Source organism: Acartia tonsa, chromosome 4 (genome assembly GCF_053477335.1).
Source record: "Acartia tonsa isolate MP-2025a chromosome 4, ASM5347733v1, whole genome shotgun sequence".
In the NCBI taxonomy this organism is placed as follows: domain Eukaryota; kingdom Metazoa; phylum Arthropoda; class Copepoda; order Calanoida; family Acartiidae; genus Acartia; species Acartia tonsa.
Window position 1 is genome coordinate 27,595,988 of NC_137263.1, and position 24,316 is coordinate 27,620,303.

General features: G+C 31.7%; 1 protein-coding gene and 1 long non-coding RNA gene across 3 annotated transcripts in view; one reads left to right on the forward strand and one right to left on the reverse strand.

Moving 5' to 3' along the window:
- Positions 1–9,035: 9,035 nt before the first annotated feature.
- Positions 9,036–24,316, reverse strand: part of LOC145318063 (uncharacterized) — a 57,521-nt gene continuing 42,240 nt past the window's right edge. For both annotated transcript variants that reach the window (XM_080159395.1, XM_080159394.1), the window contains 4 exons: positions 13,224–13,360; positions 12,749–13,004; positions 9,744–10,479; positions 9,036–9,268 (listed from right to left, as the gene is read on the reverse strand). In XM_080159395.1, coding sequence (XP_080015521.1) covers positions 9,217–9,268; positions 9,744–10,479; positions 12,749–13,004; positions 13,224–13,360 — 1,181 coding nt within the window. In that variant the 3' untranslated portion in view covers positions 9,036–9,216. The remainder of the gene's footprint in view (positions 9,269–9,743; positions 10,480–12,748; positions 13,005–13,223; positions 13,361–24,316) is intronic.
- LOC145318064 (uncharacterized) lies at positions 19,725–20,310 on the forward strand. Its single transcript, XR_013879198.1, has 3 exons — positions 19,725–19,835; positions 20,021–20,073; positions 20,240–20,310. It is a non-coding gene; the product is annotated as an uncharacterized LOC145318064 (long non-coding RNA).

Here is a 24,316-nt window from a genome sequence, read left to right on the forward strand (position 1 = left end):
ATATTAACTAAAAAAATACTATGGATCAATGCTGGAAGGTGCTTAGAATCACTTGCTCTTGTTCGTGGATAGTTCCCTTTCCTTAACATTTTCTGGATAAATCTGGATTTCAAGGTCTTTCAGCGAAAACTCTTAAATTGAATTTATTGCCTATTGTCCCTTTTTACTCCCTGACTGAAACCATCAAATCATAAAGGAATATTCAAATATTCAGGATGGAGATATTCAAAAATTTCAACTTTCAGTTATGTGTCAGACGGATGAACGGACAAATGGACGGAAAGACATCATTCTACTTTGTATTATATATGTTCCGGTTCTAATCCAGCAGTTAATAAAAATAATTGATTTCAAATGTTTGAAACTATTTAAGCTTACCGTGCAATATTTAATATATGTATTGAATCCTTATTTTTTTTAAATATTTCATATGAATTTAGCAATCTTAAAGAATATATATTAATGCTTTTCAGTTCTTCTTTTTGTAATTTTATTTTATTTAGTCCTATTATACAAAAAATGACCGGTCTTTAAAATTGTTTAGTCCCCCCCCCCCCACTAATAAAATTGTAACCCTATTTTGTGTGTGTGTGTTCTTTATATACATGTATTATGGTGTTTGTTGCGGTCAATTAATTCAAAGAACATATAACAACATGCAGCAGGCTATAAAAGAAAATATTAAAATAATAAAAACGTTAAAATTCAACCTAGTATCATTTTAAGTGAATTTTAAATGCTCCCCTGCCAATTCCAGATTAGCACAGCTGCTACTAAAGGAGATCTGCAGGTGGTGGGCTGCATACCTTGCTCAAGATGCAAGTTAGGTCTATCCTGATCTTGACTCTCCAGGAGATCATGGTGGTGTGTATCTTGAACCATTCCCTGAACCTGGGAGGGTTGTTTCTGAGGGAGTCGGAGATACAGTAACTGTTCAATAGACCTGAGCTGATGGTATGGATCAGTTGGGAGAGTAGCCATGGTTGCCCCCACTCACATTAAGTAAGTGACCCCAGCCCTGCCAAGCCTGGGGAAGGTCCAGGGCCCCTCTCACCACCAGCAACTGAAGGCAAGAAGTGCTCTAGCTGTACAATCAACTGTTTGGCTAAGGCAGTCTCATGGGGCCACTGCCAGCCACAGTTTTTGTCCTCATTGAATTCCCTGAGGTCAAGGAGGTTGTGTAGCACCTGTTCATAGCTGACCGATGACCAGGATATGGGTAGCATGGAGCTGCTGCCATTACCATCAAGGTAGGGGCCAAGGCCCCCTAGAAGGTGAAACTGGACAGTGGCTATTCTTAGTTGTACACCTCCATGGTGTTCAAGGTGCCTTCAGGAGGTGCAAACTGGATAGGGGTGGGGTTTCACATCAAACTGCCACCCAGGACAGAGATGGTGGTCAAGACCTGTCCTAAACTTCCAGCCCAGGTGCCTGACTGTTGGGAACCCCAGTTACAAATCTTTAAATCAAAATAGCTATACGTAGCTGCAGCTACATGTAGCCATGCACCATGGCTGGCCATTAGACGGGCCCAAAAAAAACATGAATTTTTAAATCTTTACCATATCAATTTGCGGATACTTTGAAGTTGTTACCGGCTCAAAAGTAGACCTCTTTGTGAAAACTAGAGCTCTCTAAAATGAAAATTGATCTTGAAATTTCAATCTTAAGCTTTTTCACAAAAACTTCATATTTTCATGATTTTAACAAGAAATAAGTAAAGAACTGCCAACCTAAAATAATGTAACAAGAGTTCAAATATTAAGCAATCATAAAAAGTAGACAGAACCGCCATTCCTGCCGAATTATTTACAAAAAACGTCTAAAAACATTGTTTTATTTAAAATGATAATTTGTGTAAGAAATTGAACTAAAACAGTAGTTATTAGTCTTATGGGAAGAGAAATGATGAAAAACTCTAAAAAATCTACATTTTAAAGACATAAAATAGGAAAAAGAGTTTTTAATAAATTTCATGTCTCAACATACATTGTCGCCAATAAAGAGACAATTTATTTAAATAAGAAACTAAATGAAGGTAAAAAAATATGTAAAACACTTATTCTCTTATCCAACTTTTAAAAAAAGGATACTAATAAAAAAATTAATATTGCAAAAAATAATTTGATTGTTTATTATTAAACCAGGAATAAAGAGTAAGGCATATCTTTAATTATTTTTCTTCAATGATTTTGCGGTATGAATTAGCTTTCCCAAATTATTGTAATTGTACATAAAAAAAATTAATACTTTCTTTCTTCATATGTTTATTCCTGGTGATTTTAATATTTTATTTCAACAGACAGAAAATTTGATGTTTTGCTTTATATCTTGTGTAAGTCTATATTAATTGGGGAAGAAAGAATGAAAATAAAAATGCATTTGACGAGATAGCGATAGATTTTTTCTTAAAATCAATTATAGGGCTAAAATCTACAAACAATGCATAACCTATTTTTACTTAACGCACATTGAAAAGCGATTTAGACCTTCATTTGGGCCACACTACTGGCCATGCTAAAAGTCATTTAACATTGCCATGTAGCCAAAAAGAAAGCCACTTTAATAATTAAATATAATTTTTTTTTTCTTTAGATCTTGAAATTTAGATTTTATAAATAATAATTAAATAAAATATATATGAAATGTTGGGACTTAAAAGATTTTTAAGATCCATATTTCTAGGATAGCCGCCATTGCACTTAAAATTCATGTTTTATTGGTAGAACTGGCAGTGACAGCAGCTGCAACTGTGGCTGTAGCAGTGGCAGTGGTAGTGGCTGCACTAGATTATTTAAAGATCCAGCTCTGATCACAAACAACAGCTAGAGGGTATCCAGAGAGGCATTTATAGCCTGAACAGAAATGCACCAGTTTTCATTAAAACTATTCTTGATTATTATATTTAGAGGAATAAATTGCATTTAGTTTTCACTTCCATTAATTTAAAAATGAATTTTATTGCTTTCTCGTCACTTTTTCATTAGTGGGGGATAAAGAAACTAACTGTGTACTAGACAAGAATTTAATCATTTAAATCTGCCCATTAAATAAATACATTACTTGGTCTGTTGGTCTGTTGCGATAAAACTATAAGGGGCAAGATTATAGAATATGTAGTTTTACTCAACTAGTATTAGAACAAGGGTGACAACATCCATAAAGGCGAAGCTCTAAAACGGTAGGACAAACAGAGTGTCATAACTGAACAAGCAAAGTATAAATCAGATTAATTGGATCACGATATCACATAAACAATTGCTGTCAAAAAGGTTAAATAAAATTCATATTTGTTAAATGTACGTACTGACATTCTGGTGACGATTATAGAGTTGCTACGCTTTCGTAGTCACTACACCATGCCAATTTTGAAACGGATAGGACAATTATTAGATGCCTCAATTAAACATAAGAGCTATCCGTTGCTGAAAAGTTAAAGAAAAGCTTCGCTTTTAAAAGGAAAGCTGAACAGATGCCCTAGAAGTTTTTCTACTTCCTCTGTACTTGGCTATTTATGGATGTTCACTGGTGTCCTGGATAGAAAACAGGTTTTTTTTAGTTACGTATGACAAGACCTATATTTCTATGACCGGGCCTATATGACGGTTCAGCACATAACTTCCATTAAATCACAGCTGATCATTTTTGTGGATTTTTTTGAAAATTACTTTTTTACCCAGATTTTCATAGTTTTTCCCAAAAAAATCACAGTGTTCTCATATTTACAGCTTAGTTAATCTAAATTTATTCAAAGAAAAGTATAATAGATGACAGCTGAATCAAAGATTATGTTATTATCAATAACAAGATCTTTCAGAATCAATTTACTAATCTAAGATTTGTAGTCTAGAAGTTGGGTAAAAGTTAATTGAAGTTTTTATTTGAATTAATGTCTAAACAGTTAAACAAAACTTAAGTTTGTTTTGGTAGTTAACACAAAAAAACTCACTTGTTAAGTCCCTCATGCATGCCTCATGAATTGTTATACCATAGTTCCTGGCTGTAATAAGATGTCTCTCTGAGGTTCCACCAATGAAGTATAAACTAACATGCTTCAGAATCAGCAATGTTTCTGTATAAAATTTTCTTGTAATAATGACAAGTTATCTTGCTCAATATTGGTTCCTTGCTGACTTTATGTCTAATTAGTTCCTGTGTTATTGTTTGTTCCTGCTCATTATCATTGGAAACAGTACATTCAGTATTGTGGCTGCTTTTAAAGGTTTTGATGGGTTGTGATTGCAGTTGAAATGATGGTGGTTGTGTGAAATTCTTGCCAGTGTCAGACACAAACTGCACCAGATTCTTGTTTACTCTGGCCTTTAAGGTATGCTTCTTGGTTCATGACGTGACAGTAGATTGCTGTTCTTAGAGCAGCTTTTCCAGCAAACAGTAGGCTGTCCCAGCTGGCATTACTAAATATGGAACTGCAGTAGAATATCAGGGAGTAGCAAATTGCTTTTTATGTTTTACTATGACTTACTTTTCTTTCCCTCTGTTGGAGAGAGCTTAAAGCATTTTGTTTTTAGGGTTAAGTTTGTTTATAGGCTCCTTAACAAGATGGTTGATATAAAAAGGTTGTCACATGTAACACCTAAGAACCTAGGATGTCTGACTTATGGTACTGTTTCAACTATGACTACAGTGCCTGCTTCATTTGAAAAGGTGGTAAAGACTATTGTAGATGATTTGGCTGGAAAAGTGAATAGGTTCTGACTTCTTAACCAATCATTAAGAACGGCTAAGTAAGCTTTTATGTCCTTGACATAAGGATAAATAAGAGGACCTATGCTATTGGAGTTGTCAGCAGAGGAAACTAGATGTAATTAGAGTGAGGTGTTGGCATTTATGAAATTTACAGTTCGAATAGTATATGGTATAGGACCCCTCCTTGTAGGTCAGCCTGTTTGGCAGATTTGTATGCATATTTAGATCCTCTGATAACAACAAATTGTTGTCTTCCTATAAGGTATTCACTTAAAAACGTTACATGTACTCATTCAAGTCTAGTGCATTAATATTATGCAGTAGAACCTCATTGTTTACAGTGTCAAAAGCCTTTGAAAGATAAATAGCAACTGGCACTATTCTGATAACTGGTTTCTTATTGCTTAGGCTGTTGTTGATTAAGGTTTTAATACTCTGTAAGGCAGTGGTGGTGAACTTGCCTGTGTAAAAAGCCATAATGTTGGTCTGCAATTTTAACAGCATTGTTCAGATAAGGATGAATCATGCAGGTAGGATAAAGAAGTGAGACAGGGCAGTAGCTGGAACCCTAATTGTCAAGTTTCCCTGGTTTCAGTAATGAAATAATTTTACGAGTCCTCCATATGCTTGGTGTCTAGAAGTGATTTACTTGTCAATACTACAATGAAAACATTGTACAAAATCATTGCTGATTATGATTTGTTTAAACTTTTTTGGTGGAACCTCAGAGGAACCTTGTATCACATCCAGGATCTATGTTTTACCTACAAATCTTAGAATAGTCAATTGAGGTTATTGATCTTGTTATAGCTGTCATCTATTATACTTTTTTGCATGAATTTAGATTAACTAAGCTGGAAATGTGAGAATATTGTGATTGTTTTTTGGGAAAAACTATGAAAATATGGGTAAAAAAGTAATTTTCAAAAAAATCCACAAAAATGATCAGCTGTGGTTTAATGAAAGTTATGTGCTGAACCGTCACTCACGCCCGGTCATAGAAATATAGGTCTTGTCATACGTAACTCAAAAAAAACCTGTTTCCTTTCCAGGACACCGGTGTGTTGACATGTTTGTTTTGTCAATTGCGTGTACCATTGCCCTTAGGAAAAAAACTATGGACCATACACAAAAAGTTTTATAAACACTCGTATTCGTTCTTTAAAAATATATCAATTTATCATCCATTGTCTTATCCCTTAAGATCCCTGAATATAACTTAACATAATGAAACGCAGTTGCTAAATTATTCAAATGGCACATGAGTTAAAAGCAAAGCCTTTCTATAATTAGGGTCGGTGTGTCCGTCCGTAACGGTTAATTCAGTTTTTTAATTAAGAAAAAATTCTTTTAAAGATTTTATTGATTAATTTTGATTAATATGGATTATTCCTTTGTAAAAGTATGTATATTTTATAGAACATGATAAAACTAACAGATATAAAATTCTCTTTTTTTCTTAATAATGCAATTTAAGTAAAAAGAGAAAAGAGTTGTATTGATTAAAATTTAGACTGTTTACAGGCATTTTGGAAGGGGTATTAAAAAAACTTTGACACCTGTAGAATTATACTTAAGAATTTTTAAAAAAGAATAGAAACCCACTTAAATTTTATTCTTTTTTTATTCATTAAGTCATTTTGACTAAATATTTTTGTGTCTTTACTTATTGAGTAAAATTCTTGCCTACAGAGCATTTTCTTCGTAATATGATGGAAACATAATGTTAGTAATAAAAATAGCTTTTTTGATTTTATTTATAAAAAGGGAATAGTAGCTTATGCAAAATTCTGTAAGGTTGTGAGTTAGATTCCAGTCAAATGTGCTTAATAGGTCAAACTGTTTTTAAATATGCGTTTGGTCAACATTATGAACAGTTAAGACTTAGTAAGAGCATTTGACTGGAAGCTTGCTTACAATTTTACGGAATATTGCGAAAGCTACTATTACCTTTGTTGAAAATTAGATGTAGGATAATAAAACTTGATTTGGGTTATTATTCCTATCTTTATTACTGAAATATGATTCTCCAGGTGTCAGAATAGTTTTAGTAACGAAGCTGCTCTATAATTCGAAATGTCCGTCCATCAGTCTGTTAGAGAAGTTGGGGAAACGTGGTTTTCTCGGCTCCTATTCAAGATAGACAGCTGAAATTTTTAGTAACTTATTGGTTGGGGTGCTAGATCGAGTCCTAGATTTTTAGGTTTTTGTGATTTTCTTAATTCCCTTTCAAGATTGACGGCTGAAATTTGTAGGGATTAAATAAATTTACATTCTACATATTTTCATCAAGATTCATTGAGATTTGCTTATTGGTTGGGGTGCTAGATCGAGTACTAGACCTTCAGTTTTTATATTTTCTCGATTCCCCTTCAAGATTGACGGCTGAAATTTTCAGGGATTGAATAAGTTCATATTCTACGAATTTTCACATAAATTCATTATTATTTGTCTATTAATTGCGGTGCTAAATTGATTTCTAGCTTTTTAAGTTTTCTTGATTTTAAAGGTTTCGAGATAATCAAATTTAATGTTTTTTATGACACTGCTCTATAGTTAATTTTTTCCCGATATACATCGATAATTTTTCAGCTCGCTACTTATGGATGTTGTCATCCTTGTTTTATGCCCCTTTCAAAACACTGGTCGCCGGAAGGGAAAAGCAGTTTTTTGAAACAGGCTCTCTGAGATTATTACAGATTCTGATATATACATATGTAGACTAATGAAAAATGCAAAAAACGAAATCAAAAGCGTTCCTTCTGGGGAGAAAATGCGGGAAAAAGATTTTAGCTCTTTTTAACCTAAAATTCACATTGGCAAGCCTGTAAAAAATATAAACATATAAGCACTAAAATTGTAAGTAATGAGATTATTTTTAAAGATATCAAGCTAATTTTTTAATGTAAACATTTTTCACACCATCAAACTTAGTAGTCACTAAAGATTTCATTCTGGCACTTTCCTTCTAGAGTCCAGTGGGGTAAAACACCCTCTAAATACAAATATCATGAGTTCTGAGCTTATTTTCAAAGATATCATGTTGAATTTTGATGAAAGCTTATTTCACATAATGAAAAAAAAATAATTTAGTCCTTGAAAGAGATTGCCTAATTGAAATCTATAGTGATTATTTGATCAGGTTTATAACTATAACAACAAGCCCAAACATCTAGAGCAAAATTTTATACTGAATTTCAAGGCCTATAAGTGAATAAACTCTCATCCTCCCATTAGATCATATAAGTTTACAATTGGAGGGGGGGGGGTTTCACCCCACTCCCTTAGAAAGAAAGTGTTAAAATGAATCTTTAGTAGCTACTTAGCTCAATTGTTTGAAAAAGTTTACATTAAAAATCAGCTTGTTATCTCTAAAAATAAGCTCAAGCCTTAAATTCTAGTGTTTTTTTTTTTTGGGGGGGGGGGTGTTATATTCCACTAACCCCAAGAAGGAAAGTGACAAAATGAAATCTTTAGTGGCTACTTAGCTTAATTATGTAAAAAAAAAGGTTTACATTAAAAAAATTGGCTTGTTATCTCTAAAATAAGCTTAGACCTTAGATTTTAGTGTTTTGTGGGCTGTTTTAACCCACTAGCCTCTAGAAGAAAAGTGTATAAACTCCCCCCCCCCCCTCTCCCTCCTTGGTCCTTACTACAAACTATACACATTTCAAAGACAATTTTTAATTAAGCTAAAATTGAAAGTACCCAAAATATACAATTTTACCCATATAAAATAATTATATAACTTCTAGGTGCTAAGTAATATAATTTAAAAAAGGTTTGTGTAACAAGTATTAAACTTAAAATTTAAGAAAAAACTGCATGTATAAAACTTGTGTATTCTTCAGAGGATAGCTCAAAAACTAATAATAGTACAAAAACGTTATATACCAATATGAAAACTAGAGGTTATGGGCTTTCCAATGGTATGTGAAGCATTTTTCTACCACTTCTAGGTGCTGAGCAATGACATGTTTAAAATGTGTTTATATTTTTTACAGGCTTGCCAATGTGAATTTAGGTTAAAAATAGCTAAAATCTTTTTCCCGCATTTTCTCCCAAGAAGGAACGCTTTTGATTTCATTTTTTGCATTTTTTATTAGTCTATTTATGGATATATCAGAATCTGTAATAATCTCAGAGAGCCTGTTTCAAAAACTGCTTTTCCCTTCTGGCGACCAGTGAAAAGTGCATTTTAAAAAGTTCAAGGATAAATCACCTTTGTAATAAATATTAAAATTTCAAAACAATTCTATAGAAATATTCAATAATGTTCTCTCAACTTTACCCCCAATAATAAAATAAAAAAGGCAAGTGTAACAATCTTTTCTTTTACTTAAATTTATCAAGTAATTTTCACCGGGGTTTTAATTAAAATATAAACTTAGTTCAATTATAATTCCAGACATATGGAGTAGTCGAGATATTAATTAATTAGTTTGCCTACATAACACTTATATATGAATTACAAAGTTTTAATGACATTTTAATTAGTAGAAGCTTTAGCTATACCGTGCCACTGTCCATATTTGTTTTACTTTGTTGTGTTCTAATTAACCTAAAAAGATAACACATTAATGATTTTATAATATCCTTTTAATTAAAATAAACTCGTAATAAAAATCTTAAACCAGTCCCTAAATGAATATTGGATTGGCTTATTATTCTAGACCAATAATGTGGTTAGATTGTTCCTACTCTGTATTTCTATTGGTCCAATTAAGTCATTGGGGATCTAGAATTTCTATATTTATGTGGAGTACTACGTACAGCCTATTATTTTTTAAATAAGTTGATAAGAAGAGGGATTTATTTTCCTATTCCTAACCCCTGCGAGTGCAAGGCCTTTTTTAACATTTTACATTTAAAATATGTGTTTGTAATGCCCCCCCCCCCCCCCCAAACTCCCTATCTTCCAAAAAAATAAGCAGGGGGGGGGGGGAGGAATTTCCTTTTTTTCAATAAAATTGGGCTAGCATTACAGACAGTCTGAAACAAACACTCATTGTAGATTAGCTACTCTAAAAGAATACTTTGGAACCGATGGAGTAGGAGTTGATGTCATGATGGTTTTACACAATTGCACTGGTAAAATATCACTGCAATCAGAGGCCGCCATTGAAGCAAGAGAATCATGGGACATCAACTTTATCTGGTCAACTTCAGAGAAATGAACTTTCTTGGGACTATTATGGCCACATCCCTCTTCTGATGAGTCTGAATCCGGAACCAAATCTCTATCAACACTTGGCTTCTTCAACAACGATTTCAGTGGAGTGATTATGTTGAAATTACTTGCACCAACAACAGATTCTCGATCCGTCGCACTACACATGTCACTAGATAGGCCATCAAAATGACCACCAGAAAGTAGATTGCTTTCATTGTTAGAAATACGTTCATCAATAAGTTGTATGTTTACATCGGAAGTAATATTTTTTGATTTTTCACTTAAAGAAATTTGAGATGGGATAATTTCTTGATTTTCTTGCCTCGTATCTGATTCGTTAACACCAATTTGATTTACTTCGCTTGTTTGCTTTTTTGAGTTAATAACCTCATCATTTGTGTCATCAACTGATTGAGTATCAGCTGCAAAAAATTTAGTATCGTATGGATCTATGGTTAGGTTTTGTGAAGCACTTGGAACATTACAACATGGATCTATTAAAACAACAGGTTTCACTGATAATTCTTCAATAACCGTTGGCTCCTCTATAGAACTAAGCTCTTCTAATTCGCCAGTTGTTGGTATAGGAGTCACATTTCCTTAAACACACATAAAACAAGATTAGTTGTCAGCAAAACTGATCCCTTTTAGACTAAAATACATGTCATTATACAGGTTATCTTTACCAGAACAAATGTTAAACAATTCATTTAAAGAAGGTGTATTAACTTTTTTGCTTTTTATTTAAGATAGCTAGCCGGTGCTTTTAGTAAGTAGTAGATGTAAAATTTTTCATAGAATTCAGATATGCAATCGGTTTTTTTGTAGACCTCTTATCTTTTAAGTAATTTAAGTTTAAAAAAAAAATTAATTAATTGACGAATCAAGAAGCTTCACCTCAAAACTTAACCAATAGAATTGACAAAAAAAAGGATAATGTTCAAACAATATATACAATAGATACTACAATAAAAATAGTAATACTTACATAACATGTAAAGAATGAAAAATTATGAACAAGTATGCTTCAGTCTGTTTATAAACTTCAAAACAATGCAGTTAAAAATGCATTATTGTTTCTTGTGTTTAAAAATTATCTGTTACAGTGTATGTACATTTGTTTAGGTTTTGTTCAGGTTTTGTTCAAGTCAACCCTTTAAAGCCGAAAATTATGATTCTTAAAATAAACTTATTTTTTTTATTATAGTTTTATAAAACTTTTTCAATTTTGCTTAGAATAGATTCGTAATATTTTTCTGATTCTAAAGGTATAGATGAACCCATATTTTTTATGTCTGTTTGAGAAAATATTTAGGTTTAAAGTTTTTATAAACCGAGGTTAAAAAAATAGATTTTTTCAATAATTACTCAGCAGAATTTTAAAAGTAAGGTGTCAAATTAAAGATCTTACTATTTTTGTTCATACTGGCCATTTTCTTCTTTTATTTTGTTGCGTTTTAGTACCTAAAACTGACTTAATTATTTTTTTAAAAAACTTAAATTACTTAAAAAATAAGAGGTCTACAAAAAAACCGATTACATATCTGAATTCTATGAAAAATTTTACATCTACTACTTACTAAAAGCACCGGCTAGCTATCTTAAATAAAAAGCAAAAAAGTTAATACACCTTCTTTTAAGTAATAAACTATTTCTTGTTTTTAGTACTTAAACTACTCTATAATTTGAAATGTCATTCCGTCCGTCTATTGAGGGGAACTGAAATTTTTCAGGTTACCATTCTTCATATTTTTAGAAAGTTTCATTAAGATTTGTCAATAAATTGGGGTGCTAGATCGATTCCTATATTTTTAAGTTTTCATGATTTCATCAACTCTTATTCAAGATAGACGGCTGAAATTTTCAGGGATTGAATACTTTAATATTCTGCATACTATTACTAAGTTTTATTGAGATTTGCCTATTGGTTGGGGTGCTAGTTCAATTCTGAGATTTTAAAGTTTTTATGATTTTTTTTACTTATTTGAGATAGACGGCTGATATTTTTAGGTATTAAAAAAGTTCACAATTTACATATCCCCACAAAGTTACATAAAGATTTGCTTATTGGTTGAGGTGCTAGATCAATTCCTAGATTTTCACGTTACAAGGTTGCGTGATTTTTTTGTTTAATATTTTTTATGAAACTGCTCTTTAGTTCATTTTTTTCCGGATACCCGTCTTTAATTTTTGGGCTTCGCTACTTATGGATGTTATCATCCTCGTTTAGACCTTTTCCTTCTGGTTTATATGGTGTGCGTACAGAGAATGTTCTGCCTGCCATTTAAGTCTTATTCAAGTTAATTGCTATTCTACATCTCCTTTATAAATGACAAAAGTCGCCAAATTAAACCTTATTTTTAATTCTGTGAGAAGCAAAGCTATTTCCTAATTTAGTATGTGTACCCATTATGAATTGAAGTATGCTTCTATTTTGCCGCTTTTATTTACATTTCATTGCATCTTTTAGTGTAATGAACTTTTTCGGTCTTGTTTTTCTTACATAAAACTCCCCAAGCAAATGAAGAAAATAGATAGATGATTAATTTATGTAAGTGTTAGAATAGCTATTTCTCGTATCGTATTATAAACGGCTTTCCGCGGATATAGAATGATATAGCACCTCGGGGCTAAAAAAACTAGTTTTAATCTTATGATTGTACATTTCTATATTCGTAGAAAACTGGATATAATACGATGCTAGACATAGTTTTTTGTATGGATGAGAACCGGTTCCTATCCACCGGATTCGAATGAATACGAGAAATAAATTTCTATATTCTTATATAGCCGCTAGTTTTATTGTAAGGTAGCTGCTTTACTAGAAATCTATGATATTTCAAGTATTCACGGAAGGTTGGGATTTACCTGAAGTAAGATCCAGAGCCCCTCCTGAAAGTTCAATGCCAATAGAAAAATCATCTTCAAATGCGAGACTATCCTCAAAAAAATCATCTTCCTCATCCCCAAATCTCGTGTTTCCTCTACTCCCACGTCGGGATACTGACTTTACTGTTTCAATCAGTTCACTGGTATTATCTGGTAATGTTTGAGAATCTTTACATCTGAATTCCATCACCGCCTCTGGAATACCCTCTAGCTGGTCTCGTCTTGATACAAGTTCCTTTAAAATGTGAAAATAATATTAGCATTTAACAAAGCAAGAATCGCAAATAATTACATCTTGCTAATTAAACATAAGAAAATGTTATACAAATTTTCCTAAAGCTTTTGTACAAACGTAATTAGTAGCTTAAAAGTAGCATTGAAAAAAAAACATTGTTTACTATAAAAAAATATTACAAACTTATTAAAACCCTAATGTGATAAAGACAACACAAACCTTCTCTTCATATTGATCCTGTTGTGAGACCAACACACTCCTCATACAGAAACTTTCAAGAGAGATATTCTTACTGTTTTGTCTGTTAACATTTTCTAATTTGTTCTCGGTTTCACCACAAGTCAGGTTAGATTTTACTAAATAAAATAATACCATAAGGTACAATAATTATTAAAATTAATCTAATTGTTATATCATGTTCTAGTTTTCATCGCTCTTCATCTTTATCTCTTGGAGAAATTCCCCCCCAACACACAGAATTTTTAAAGTTGGAATTTAGTAATCTTTTTATTATTCATTTTTTTTGCGGGGAGTTTTTTTTCTTGTGGCCATTTCTCCAAATAAAGTTTCAAACCTGCTCTGGATAAATACCAAACTACTGATAAAAACAAACTCAATATGGGTTTAGTCCAAAGGGTAAGATTCAGACTATCTTTGGAAGGAAGTGCATCATGGCCCACATTTTGTCATGTGTCATGTACAAATTTTAGAGGCTATTTTAATTTTGAGCCATTATGCCATCCCTTCTAAAGATAGTCAGCACATTGACTTAAACTTATTTCTTTTCTATGAATTAAAGGAACCCTGCAAGAAATACACTGATTTAACTGCTGAAAGACATGCCACAAGTTGATAAAATGCCCCAAATTTAAAACCTTCAGCTTTAATTACAAAAAATTTGTAGGCATTTTAAAATGACATTTTATGTACAATAAAAATTTTGAAAGATTTTCATTGCTCTTGTTAAAACTTTGAAATTAAACTACATACCCTAGAAACAAAATTATAAGCTTATTTTTGTCATAAATTTAGGTTGCCAGTAATTAATTATATTTTTAAAATAAAAATACACATTTTTATAGTTAAAATCCTTAAACAAACTAAGTATAATTGTTATTATATGTATAAACACAGTTTAATTTTTTAACTTTCTTTATTGATGGAATACATATGTTTCTCTATAAAAATAGATCATCAGTTCCAATTAAGATGTATAAAGTAAGAGTTAAAAAAATATATATCCTTGCATTTTGAATCCTTTTGAAAGACTAAATAAGAAAGAAGTGTTAGAAAATTATACCCCTTGCGGGTTTTTTTTACTGCTTATATCCTCTTGGGGTTGGGGGGGAATTAGCATCTTTATATAAAACGGGGGAGGTGTTTAAAGAGAATCTTTAAAGAGAAAAATATAGATCATATTTTATCATTTGCAGTTTTACAAATTAATGCATATTATATAAAAATACTATTATTGTTGTATCATTTCCAGCCAATCAGAAGGCTGAATCAGCTTAACAACCAACCACAGCTGAGCTTATATTAGTTTCATTTGTTTCCACTATGATTTTACGCTTACAAATGAAAATTAAACCGAATTTTTTTCAGAGATTTTGACTAAGATAAGGTTATAATTTTGTGTCTAGGCGACATAATTTAATATTGTAATTTATTTTATAAGCAATGGAAATCTTTCAAAATTTTCATTGTAGATAAAATGTAATTTTGAAATGCCTAAACCTTGTTTGTTATTGAACCTGAAGGCTTCAAATTTGGGGTATTGGGTCTACTTGTGGCAGTCTTTCAGCAGTTAAAGCGTTGTATTACTTGCAAATGCAAGGTTCCTTTAACAAATTAATTTTCATGAAAACGAATGCATTTTCGAAATAAAAAAAAAGATGACTGTTTACTGTCCTTTCCAAGGAGACTTATGTGATGTATAGTCCCTTTCTTCCTGACTTGAGAGCAATGTATGTATTTTGTATATTAGCTTTTAGTTCTTGTGTCAACGGTTTCGGAGCAAGACATTGCTCTGCAACACGACACGAACATAAAAGTGAATAGTTGTCTTAATATTAATGTTATTATTGTATGTTAACCTTGTATTGAATTAATACACTTTATAAGAATATTTAGCTGTTTGTTCTTGCTATTACTACACGTCATTTTGGCGCAGTAGTGTAGTACGAATCTATAGCTCAGATTTTCTTTTAATTGTATTATTTCTTTTCTTTTTAGTTTGTTCAGGTATTTTTTGTGTTGGAACAATGGGCTTGACCATTGATGAGTGGAGGAAGTTGTCTCAGGATGAGAAGGACAACATGTGGGTGTCTCTGTTTAATTCTTTGAATAATAGAATTGATAATGTGGCGGCGGGGATGGCTGGGCGTATAGCGCCCCTGGAGACTAGCATTCAAGAGTTGACGGATAATGTTACTACTAGTGCTGCGGTTACTGGACTGGCTACTCGTATGGACGATTTAGAAGATCGCCTTAATAAGGTGGTGGTGCCTAGTGTTGATAATGATATCAAAACCGAGAATGTGACGGTTGTTGATGAGTTTATGACTGGCCAGCAGCGAATTTTGGATAGAATTGCCCAGCAGAATAGTTTGAATACCCAGCAGAATAGTTTGAATAACTCTATGCCTTGGCAGAGGACGGCTGGAGGATCTGTACCAGAGGAGAAGCCTAAATTGTTTGCTAGTGGTTTTCGAACTATTTTTGGTGGAATGCAAGGTCATGAAGATAAGATCGAAGCTCGAACTGCTAATGAAAAATTTTGTTTCCTTGAACAAGAAAGTTTGGTGGTGTTGCCAACACTTTCTATGGACAATTTCAAAGCTCCAATTGCTAATGAAAAATTTTGTTTCCTTGAACAAGAAAGTTTGGTGGTGTTGCCAAAAAATTAAAAAATTGTTAAAAATGTATTCTCTCTACAGTTTATTCCTTTCTACAATTTGCAGGGAAGCAAGGATTACATGTATTTCTTTCTATAGCTTATTCAGGACAGACGTGTATTGATTAAACGAGTATTTCTTTCTACAATTTGCAGGGAAGAAGGATTTTCTCTACAGTTTTGGATTGTATCAACAGGATATACATGTACTACGGCCTACGGCGATTTGACGGCGGTGTGGCGGCGATCGATTTTTGTAGTTTTGCAATCAAGATATCTATAATTGAATAAGTATTGTATCTGATAGATTTGACGGCTTATAAAAATGTATAGAAGTTGTGCTTCTGGAAGTATTTCTATTTAGGAAATAAAACTCGCAGATGTTATGTTGACATACAAATCATAGATTATTTGTGGAGCAACTTTTTCTAGAATGAACGAAAATTTATCTGCTATTGTTATATCCCTGTATATTACTGATCTTACTCGATTTTTTTGGGAATGAACGTCAATTTATTTTCCATTGTTGTATCCATTGCTAATAAATGTAGATCTCTGATATTATTCGAATTAGTGGGATAAATGTTAATTTATCTGCCATTGTGGTGTCCATGCATAAGGTTAGAATGTATAACATATAATTTGGAAAGCGCTGACATTGTTTAAATAATAAGAAGAGAAACGAAGCAACTCTATAAAGTTGTGATGGAAAATAATTTGATTTATGGTAATTATTTGAATTCTGGAAATATAACATTTTGTTAACTATTGAATACGAGTTTATGAGATTATGTTATTATGAAAATCAAAATATATGCATTTATTTTTTTTTTGTGTTTTGTTACACTGGAATTGGATATATTTATTTTTGTTTCAGACTATTGTGGTGTCTAACAGAGGTAAGAATAAAAAAAAATGGAAGATGGATTAATTTTAACGAAAATAGGAATACAATTTTGTTAAATTGTTAATGGAAGAAAATTGATTTTATTAAATGTTAATATCGTGATTTTATGAAAATTGGATAAAAATTTGAAATTAGATACTTTAAAAAGTATTAGAATTTTGATGAAAGGCTGTAAATTGTTTTAAAAGTTGAGTCAGTTATTATGGTTCTAAGTATTTAATTTTAAAACAATTATATTGCGGTTTATGTATAAATAAGAGTAAAGCTACTCTTAAGCTTATATGAATGGAAACAAAATATTTTGAATATGGTTAAAATGTGCTATGAATAATAACGATTGTACTTGCGTGAAGATAGATATGTGATCTTTGATCTGTGATATATTATTCATAGTACGAAATTTCTATTATAGATAGAACAGAAATTTTGTTTGTTTTGTTTTTGAATTTACGTTGATTTGGATTGATACATACTTGTCATCATGATCAGTAGAATGTGATATTTGATATTTGATATTTGATTAATGGGCGGAATTTTTGTGGATTTAACTAGATTTATTTTAAACAATTAAATGGCGATTTAAGATTGGAATGCATAACTCAGCAAAAAATTTTTAATGAAGCAAAAATTGTTATTCAGTATTTGATTATGATGTGAGATAGAGAGAGAGAGAGAGAGAGAGAGAGAGAAAGAGAGAGAGAGAGAGTGAGAGAGAGATATGTGTGTGGAATTGGATTGTACAATGGACATATTATATGTGGATTAATTATGATATGTGTGCAAAATTGAAATGTATAATGGACATATTATATATATATGAATGAATTATCGGAAATATTTGTATATTAGGAAATGAATGATTATTGGAAATATTTGTATGGAGAGAAGAGAACACTTGTTGATGTGTGTACAATGGATATATTATTTATGGATGTTTGTTGAAAATAAAACTTTGTGCAAGTTTTGACAATAGATCTAGTATATATAGGATTGTGTAGGGAAGAGATGTCTATTGTGTATATCTATATCCAATGATGGGTGATGCAATATAGATTAATACTAAATGTGTTGTTTAGACTTGGTGGTTAAATGTTGCAAGTTTAGTTTGACCTATATATGACTTCTATTGAAACGTTTTCGAATATGATGTATAAACCAAGGATATTAATATTCATAAAAATGGAGCATTAACACTCGTATAGTAAATGTTGATATATGATTTATATGATATATGATTTTATTGTAATGAGGATATGATGTATAAAAACAAAGATGACAGCATCCGTAAAAACGAAGCAATGGAATGGCAGGACAAACGGACATCAACACTTGTATAGTGTCAAATTTAAATAATCAGAATATACATATAAGATTCAATGCAAAAATTGTAAGCAAATTTTTTTGTAATAAACAAGGAAGACAACATTAACAAAAGCGAAGCATTGAATGGTAGGACAAACGAACATCAACACTTGTATAGTGTCAAAACTGAAAAAATAAGTGCATAAGAGTCGATGTAAAATTGTAAGTGAATGTGTTAAAAAAGAACTGATTGAAACAGATTGATGTTTTACTTACATTTTATGAACTTGCTTATAGAGTGGCTTCGCTTATAAACCGCTTAACACGTAGCACATCTACTTGTTGTTGGGTAGGTGATAGGTTTGAATCTCGGTCTGACACTGAGTCATAACTAACAAAGTTAAAAATGGTTCCTACTGCTACTATGTGAGATGTGTGACGTTAAAGTTAGAGTGGGGAAATGTTTTCTTGAAAAAGGTTGTGCATCTCAGAGTGTTGGTTGTCTGAAGGGTGATTGGATGCTTGACACTGTAATCATAAAGTATTGTACTTTGTTGTCCCAGGAATCAATATACATCAAATCAATCGGATAATTAGATCATATGAAATTATTGACATCGCAATCATAAAGTATTGTGCTTTATTGTCCCAGGAATCAATATACATCGAATCAATCGGATAATTAGATCATATAAAATTATTGGATAATTAGATATTTTAATTGCTTCGATTATAATGTTGAATTTTGTTGTTCCCGGAATTAGTATACAATCGGATAATTAGATCATATAGAAATTTGTGGTCAAATCAACATGTTTACAAATGGAAGTACGGACGTCATAGAAATGATTATAGTGTTGCTACGTTTTTTAAATTGTACCTACCTGCTGCAGAAATCACCATGAAAAGTTCGAAATACAAAAAGTAGATAGATGTAAAGTATGGATGGGCGGACCGAATCTAATTATAGAAAAAAACAAATATATCAATAACACAGGGTGGTGAATCAAAATGGTCGTATGGATGGGCGGACCAAACCTAATTATAGGAGAAGAATTATATAAATAACACAGGGTGGTGAATCAAATTGCACTCAAACTTGAAATTGAAACATTATGTGTTGCTCAATTTTGGATGAATCAAATTAACGTGAATAGATGTGGGCGGATTTCAATCTATTTAAAAACTTGGAATATAATGAACGTATTGCGAAAGTTTTGGTGGATCAGAATAAAATGGAAAATATTGAGGGGTGGATTGAAATCTACTAAAACTTGGAATTATAATGGATGTGTTAAGTTTTTGTTTAAGCTTAAATTTTATTAAGGACACTCGATATAGAATAGTATATATTGCGATTTAGTGATGTTGATTCAGCAAAATTATTTATGAAGCTTAGAATTTCATGAAGCAAAATTGTTATAATGCATTAGATATTTGAGTGGAGCTGTCTCTCTTCATGGAGAAGGGGGGTGGGCAATAATTTGGCAAGGAAAGTTTGCACTGTCTCTCGAAGTTGGTATGCGCAAGGTGGAGTGGTGCAGAGAGGTAGCAGCAATGATGAGCAGGAGTTGGGCGTTGTATGCGCAAAAGTTGAGCTGCGCAAGAAAGTGCTCTCAGGTATAGAGAAAAATAGTTAGTTGTGCTTCAACTTTCAAGATTCTAATACATAAAAATAGTTGTGGATGATATAAGTTATTATTCAGATATTTCATTGAATAATTAGGTAAATTTTTTACTGTATTAGACTAATATATTGTATTAAGAATTATTTTTATGTTGCTCGATTATTGACAAACATTTGATTAATATTATATTTCTTAATACATTTTTAAGAAGACATGTTGAAATTTTATTTGTTAAGTGATAACATTTAAGTATGGCATCTAAAATAATTGTATTATGTTTTAGATTGGTCGAAAAGAGGAGTAGTTGTGGTGGTTGAGATACAGTATTACCTGTTGGTGAGTTTTAGTTTGTTAAGATTTTAATGATGTTCAATATTGATATACATTTGATTAATGTTATATATACTAATACATGTTAAAGAAATTATTTTATTTTGTTGAGTGAAAATAAAGTATGTATTAAATAAGTTTTGGCATCTAAAATGATTGTATTTTGTTTTAGATCGGCCGCAAGAGAAGTAGTTGGTGGTGACTGAAATTTAGTTTTGAATTTGGCCATTGTTTTGTGTTGACATTGATATTATTTGAGAGTGGAGTGGTACATGATACACTTTGATCTGACCGATTATATGTTGAATTAAATGTTGGTGGAGAGAGAGTGGAGGCACATGATACACTTTGCTCTGACCGATTATATGTTGAATTGCTGCTGGAGAATCTGTTTATAGATTAGATGTGAAGTCTGTTGAAGTTCAGAATGCTAAACAGGAAGCTAAACAGGAAGCTAAACAGGATTGTTTAGTGATTGGGTCAGTAATATTGTGAAACATGCTATTGCTGCTGGAGAATCTGTTTATAGATTAGATGTGAAGTCTGTTGAAGTTCAGAATGCTAAACAGGAAGCTAAACAGGAAGCTAAACAGGATTGTTTAGTGATTGGGTCAGTAATATTGTGAAACATGCTATTGCTGCTGGAGAATCTGTTTATAGATTAGATGTGAAGTCTGTTGAAGTTCAGAATGCTAAACAGGAAGCTAAACAGGAAGCTAAACAGGATGCTAAAACTGTTCTCAATAATGCGGTCAAGAAGCTTGGAGTATCACCAGGAAGGTAGATATCAAGTTCAAGGTTCCTGTATTCTCTGGCAACTATAAGGAGATTTAGTGATCATGTAAAGTACCTGAAGCTAACAACTGAGAGCTTGCACAAAACTACAAAGGTAGCCTGTGCTGGATTGACAACATATTTGGAATGTATGGAGCTGCTGTTTATGGATTTACTAATATTCTGTCTATTGTGCAACAAAATATGTTTCCTCATGATGTACTAGAGCTGATGATGTTACAGATTAAATACTTGCAAACAATGATTGATGAAGCTATCTTTGAGCTTGAATATGATATCTTGCAAACAATGATTGATGAAGCTATCTTTGAGCTTGAATATGATATCTCTATATATGGGAAGACTATTACTGATCTTGGCAAGAAGAGTCTTAAATCAACCAGTAGTGGCAAATCATATGCAACTAATGATAGTACTGGTGATAGTGATGATCATAATCCTACTGAAGCAAGTCAATCTGTTGGTACTGGTGATAGTGATAATCATAATCCTACTGAAGCAAGTCAATCTGTTGATACTGTTGTTGCAACCCTTTCTCAACCTGTTATAAGTACTACAATCAACAGTCCAACTGCTGCCAAGGAGAAGAAAAGTAATTTGATTTATAGATTGCTAGATTTATAATAACTGTTGAAAAGTTTTGAAGACTTGGAGGTGTTAAATTTAAGCATTTAAGCAACAGTTGTGGATAATAAGACGTCGGAGAGTAGTTTTGAAGCTTAATTTGAAAATTGAGGATTCGTATGTCAAGGATAATGAAATAACATTGAGTTAAATGAAATATGTTGATATTGTAACATTTTGAACAGATGTGCACAGTGTGCCAGATTAACGTAAATAAATGCACAGTGAGTCAGGTAGATACAAAGAGTTAAACGAATTATGTTGATATTTATTTTGAACAGATGTGCACAGTGTGTCAGGATGATGCAAATAAATGCACAGTGTGTCAGGATGATGCAAATAAATGCACAGTGAGTCAGGTAGCTACAAAGAGATGTATTTACAGTTGTCAAAATGAGAAGTATTTAGTTGATAGATAATGATATACAGAGATATACACCATGGGCTAGAAGCTATTGTGAAGTTGTGCAGAATTTTAAAATAGCATGCATTGTATCTTAAATATATTTATGACTGATAAAACGGATATTTGTAAGTTGTTAATACAGTGGGCAGTCAAAGTATAATGCTGGTTAGTGAAATTTTAGCTGTTCTAAAGAAGGCGGGGCTTAAAGTTGATGTGGCTGTTGTAGATTTGACTGCCAGGTTGGATATCTTACTTGTCAATAGCTGGTGTGTTTGTCGATAGTTAGTATTGAAAAACAAAATGGATCAGATTTCGAATCAATCTATGGCGAAGGGAAGGGTGAATTTTGGGAAGTAGTTAGAGTCGATGCTAGAAAGGATTTGATCCCAATTTTTTGAAGAGATTGGAGGCTTCTTGTGGTGGAGGTGAATGGCTGTTGTGTTGTTTGAGAAAATCACAGTTGCTAAGTGGAAACCAGTTTATAACTAAGTTTATAACTAAGCTAAGGTCAACTGGTATAGTTATATCGTCTGTGGTGTTGTAGCATTGGTATGGTTATGTCATTTGTGAGATGTTGATGGATTGATGGATAATGATGGATTGATGGATATGAATGATACTACTATGGTTGGTATGGTTATATCATTTGTGAGATGTTGATGGATTGATGGATAATGATGGATTGATGGATATGAATGATACTACTATTATCAAGAAAAATCTGGCAAAAGAAAATGAATATTATGATCAAGAATAATTATAGTTTTACTGTGTATTAATTCATATTTTATTTTATTTTTATGTATTAATGTTTAAGTATTTGTTGAGGCAGTAGTAGTCTCGAAAGGTTTAATATTAATGCTTTTATAACAATGCATCTCTAATGACATGTTTTTTTAAATCAATGCATTCCAATGATTATATGTTAATCAATGTTTTTTTTTAAAAAAAAATAAAAAAAAAAAGAGAAAAAAAACACATAAAAAAAAAGGAACATATAAAAAACATAAAAGAGTTCTAAGGAACCAAAACAAAAAGAAAAAAAATGTATATGAAATGTTTAAAGATCTGGAAATAAAATAAAAAAAAAAAAAAAAAAAAAAAAAAAATTATGGCAGGTGTCATACCAGATCAATTATTATCTATTTAATAAGCATTCAATGCTACTTATAATATATATGATAATTAACATGTAATAAACATATTGTTATATTCAATCTGAAATATTACAGTTTTGAAATCCATGTTCCTGTTAAAGCCAGGGAGAAATGTGATGTATAGTCCCTTTCTTCCTGACTTGAGAGCAATGTATGTATTTTGTATATTAGCTTTTAGTTCTTGTGTCAACGGTTTCGGAGCAAGACATTGCTCTGCAACACGACACGAACATAAAAGTGAATAGTTGTCTTAATATTAATGTTATTATTGTATGTTAACCTTGTATTGAATTAATACACTTTATAAGAATATTTAGCTGTTTGTTCTTGCTATTACTACACGTCACTTAGACATCAGGTTGTAACATCCCAATGTGTGACTGACACTCACACACACAAAAGGAAAAACTTTATGAAGACTACTGTTTTGGAAGTCCCAAGAGCCATACAAATGACGAGGAATCTGTATTTTTTTATTGGATTGGTGGAAGAAAAAAAAAATATGCCTTTTATTTAAAAAGTAATTGATATCGGATTACCACAGGAAAATCAATATATTATTACGTGGATGTTGCACCAGATTTTCATGTACTCCAATAAAGTGATACTTACATCTGGCTGAAAAGACACTTTTCTTACAATTTAAGTATTGATTTTTGCAAAATAAAATTTGTTGATCTGACACCCAGTAACAAACAAAGAACGGACAGGCATACTTTTTTTAGACCATTGTTTTTAGATGTCTGAAAGACTATACAAAATAGATGGCTTTTTCAAAAAAGAAAAAAACAAAGAAAAAACTCCTGTAACTTTCATTTAAATGTAAAAATTAGTTACATTTTGCACCTTGTTCAATTGTGACATATTTATAGTCTGACTGATTATATTGCGTGGACCATGATGATTATTCAGAGTAAAAATCCACATTGATACCTAACGCACTGTGGGCTACAATTGAATCAAGACAAAAGTAAGTGCCGAGCCCTGCGACCTATGTAGGGTGAAAATATACATAAATCCTTGATGATTCCAGGTGGAGACAAAATATTTTAGCGAGGTCTTTTGGTTTTTTTTTCAATTTAAAGTTCTGAAAAAAAATTGAAAAAAATATGAAAATCTTTAATAAAAAACAAACAAAAATGATTTGGAATATTTTTTTTTGTTTAAAGATACAAACAACTTATATAAATACTATAAGCTTTAAAAAAAATCACAATTTTCAAATTTAGACTTTCAATATAAAGATTTGTAGAAAAAACCTAACAAC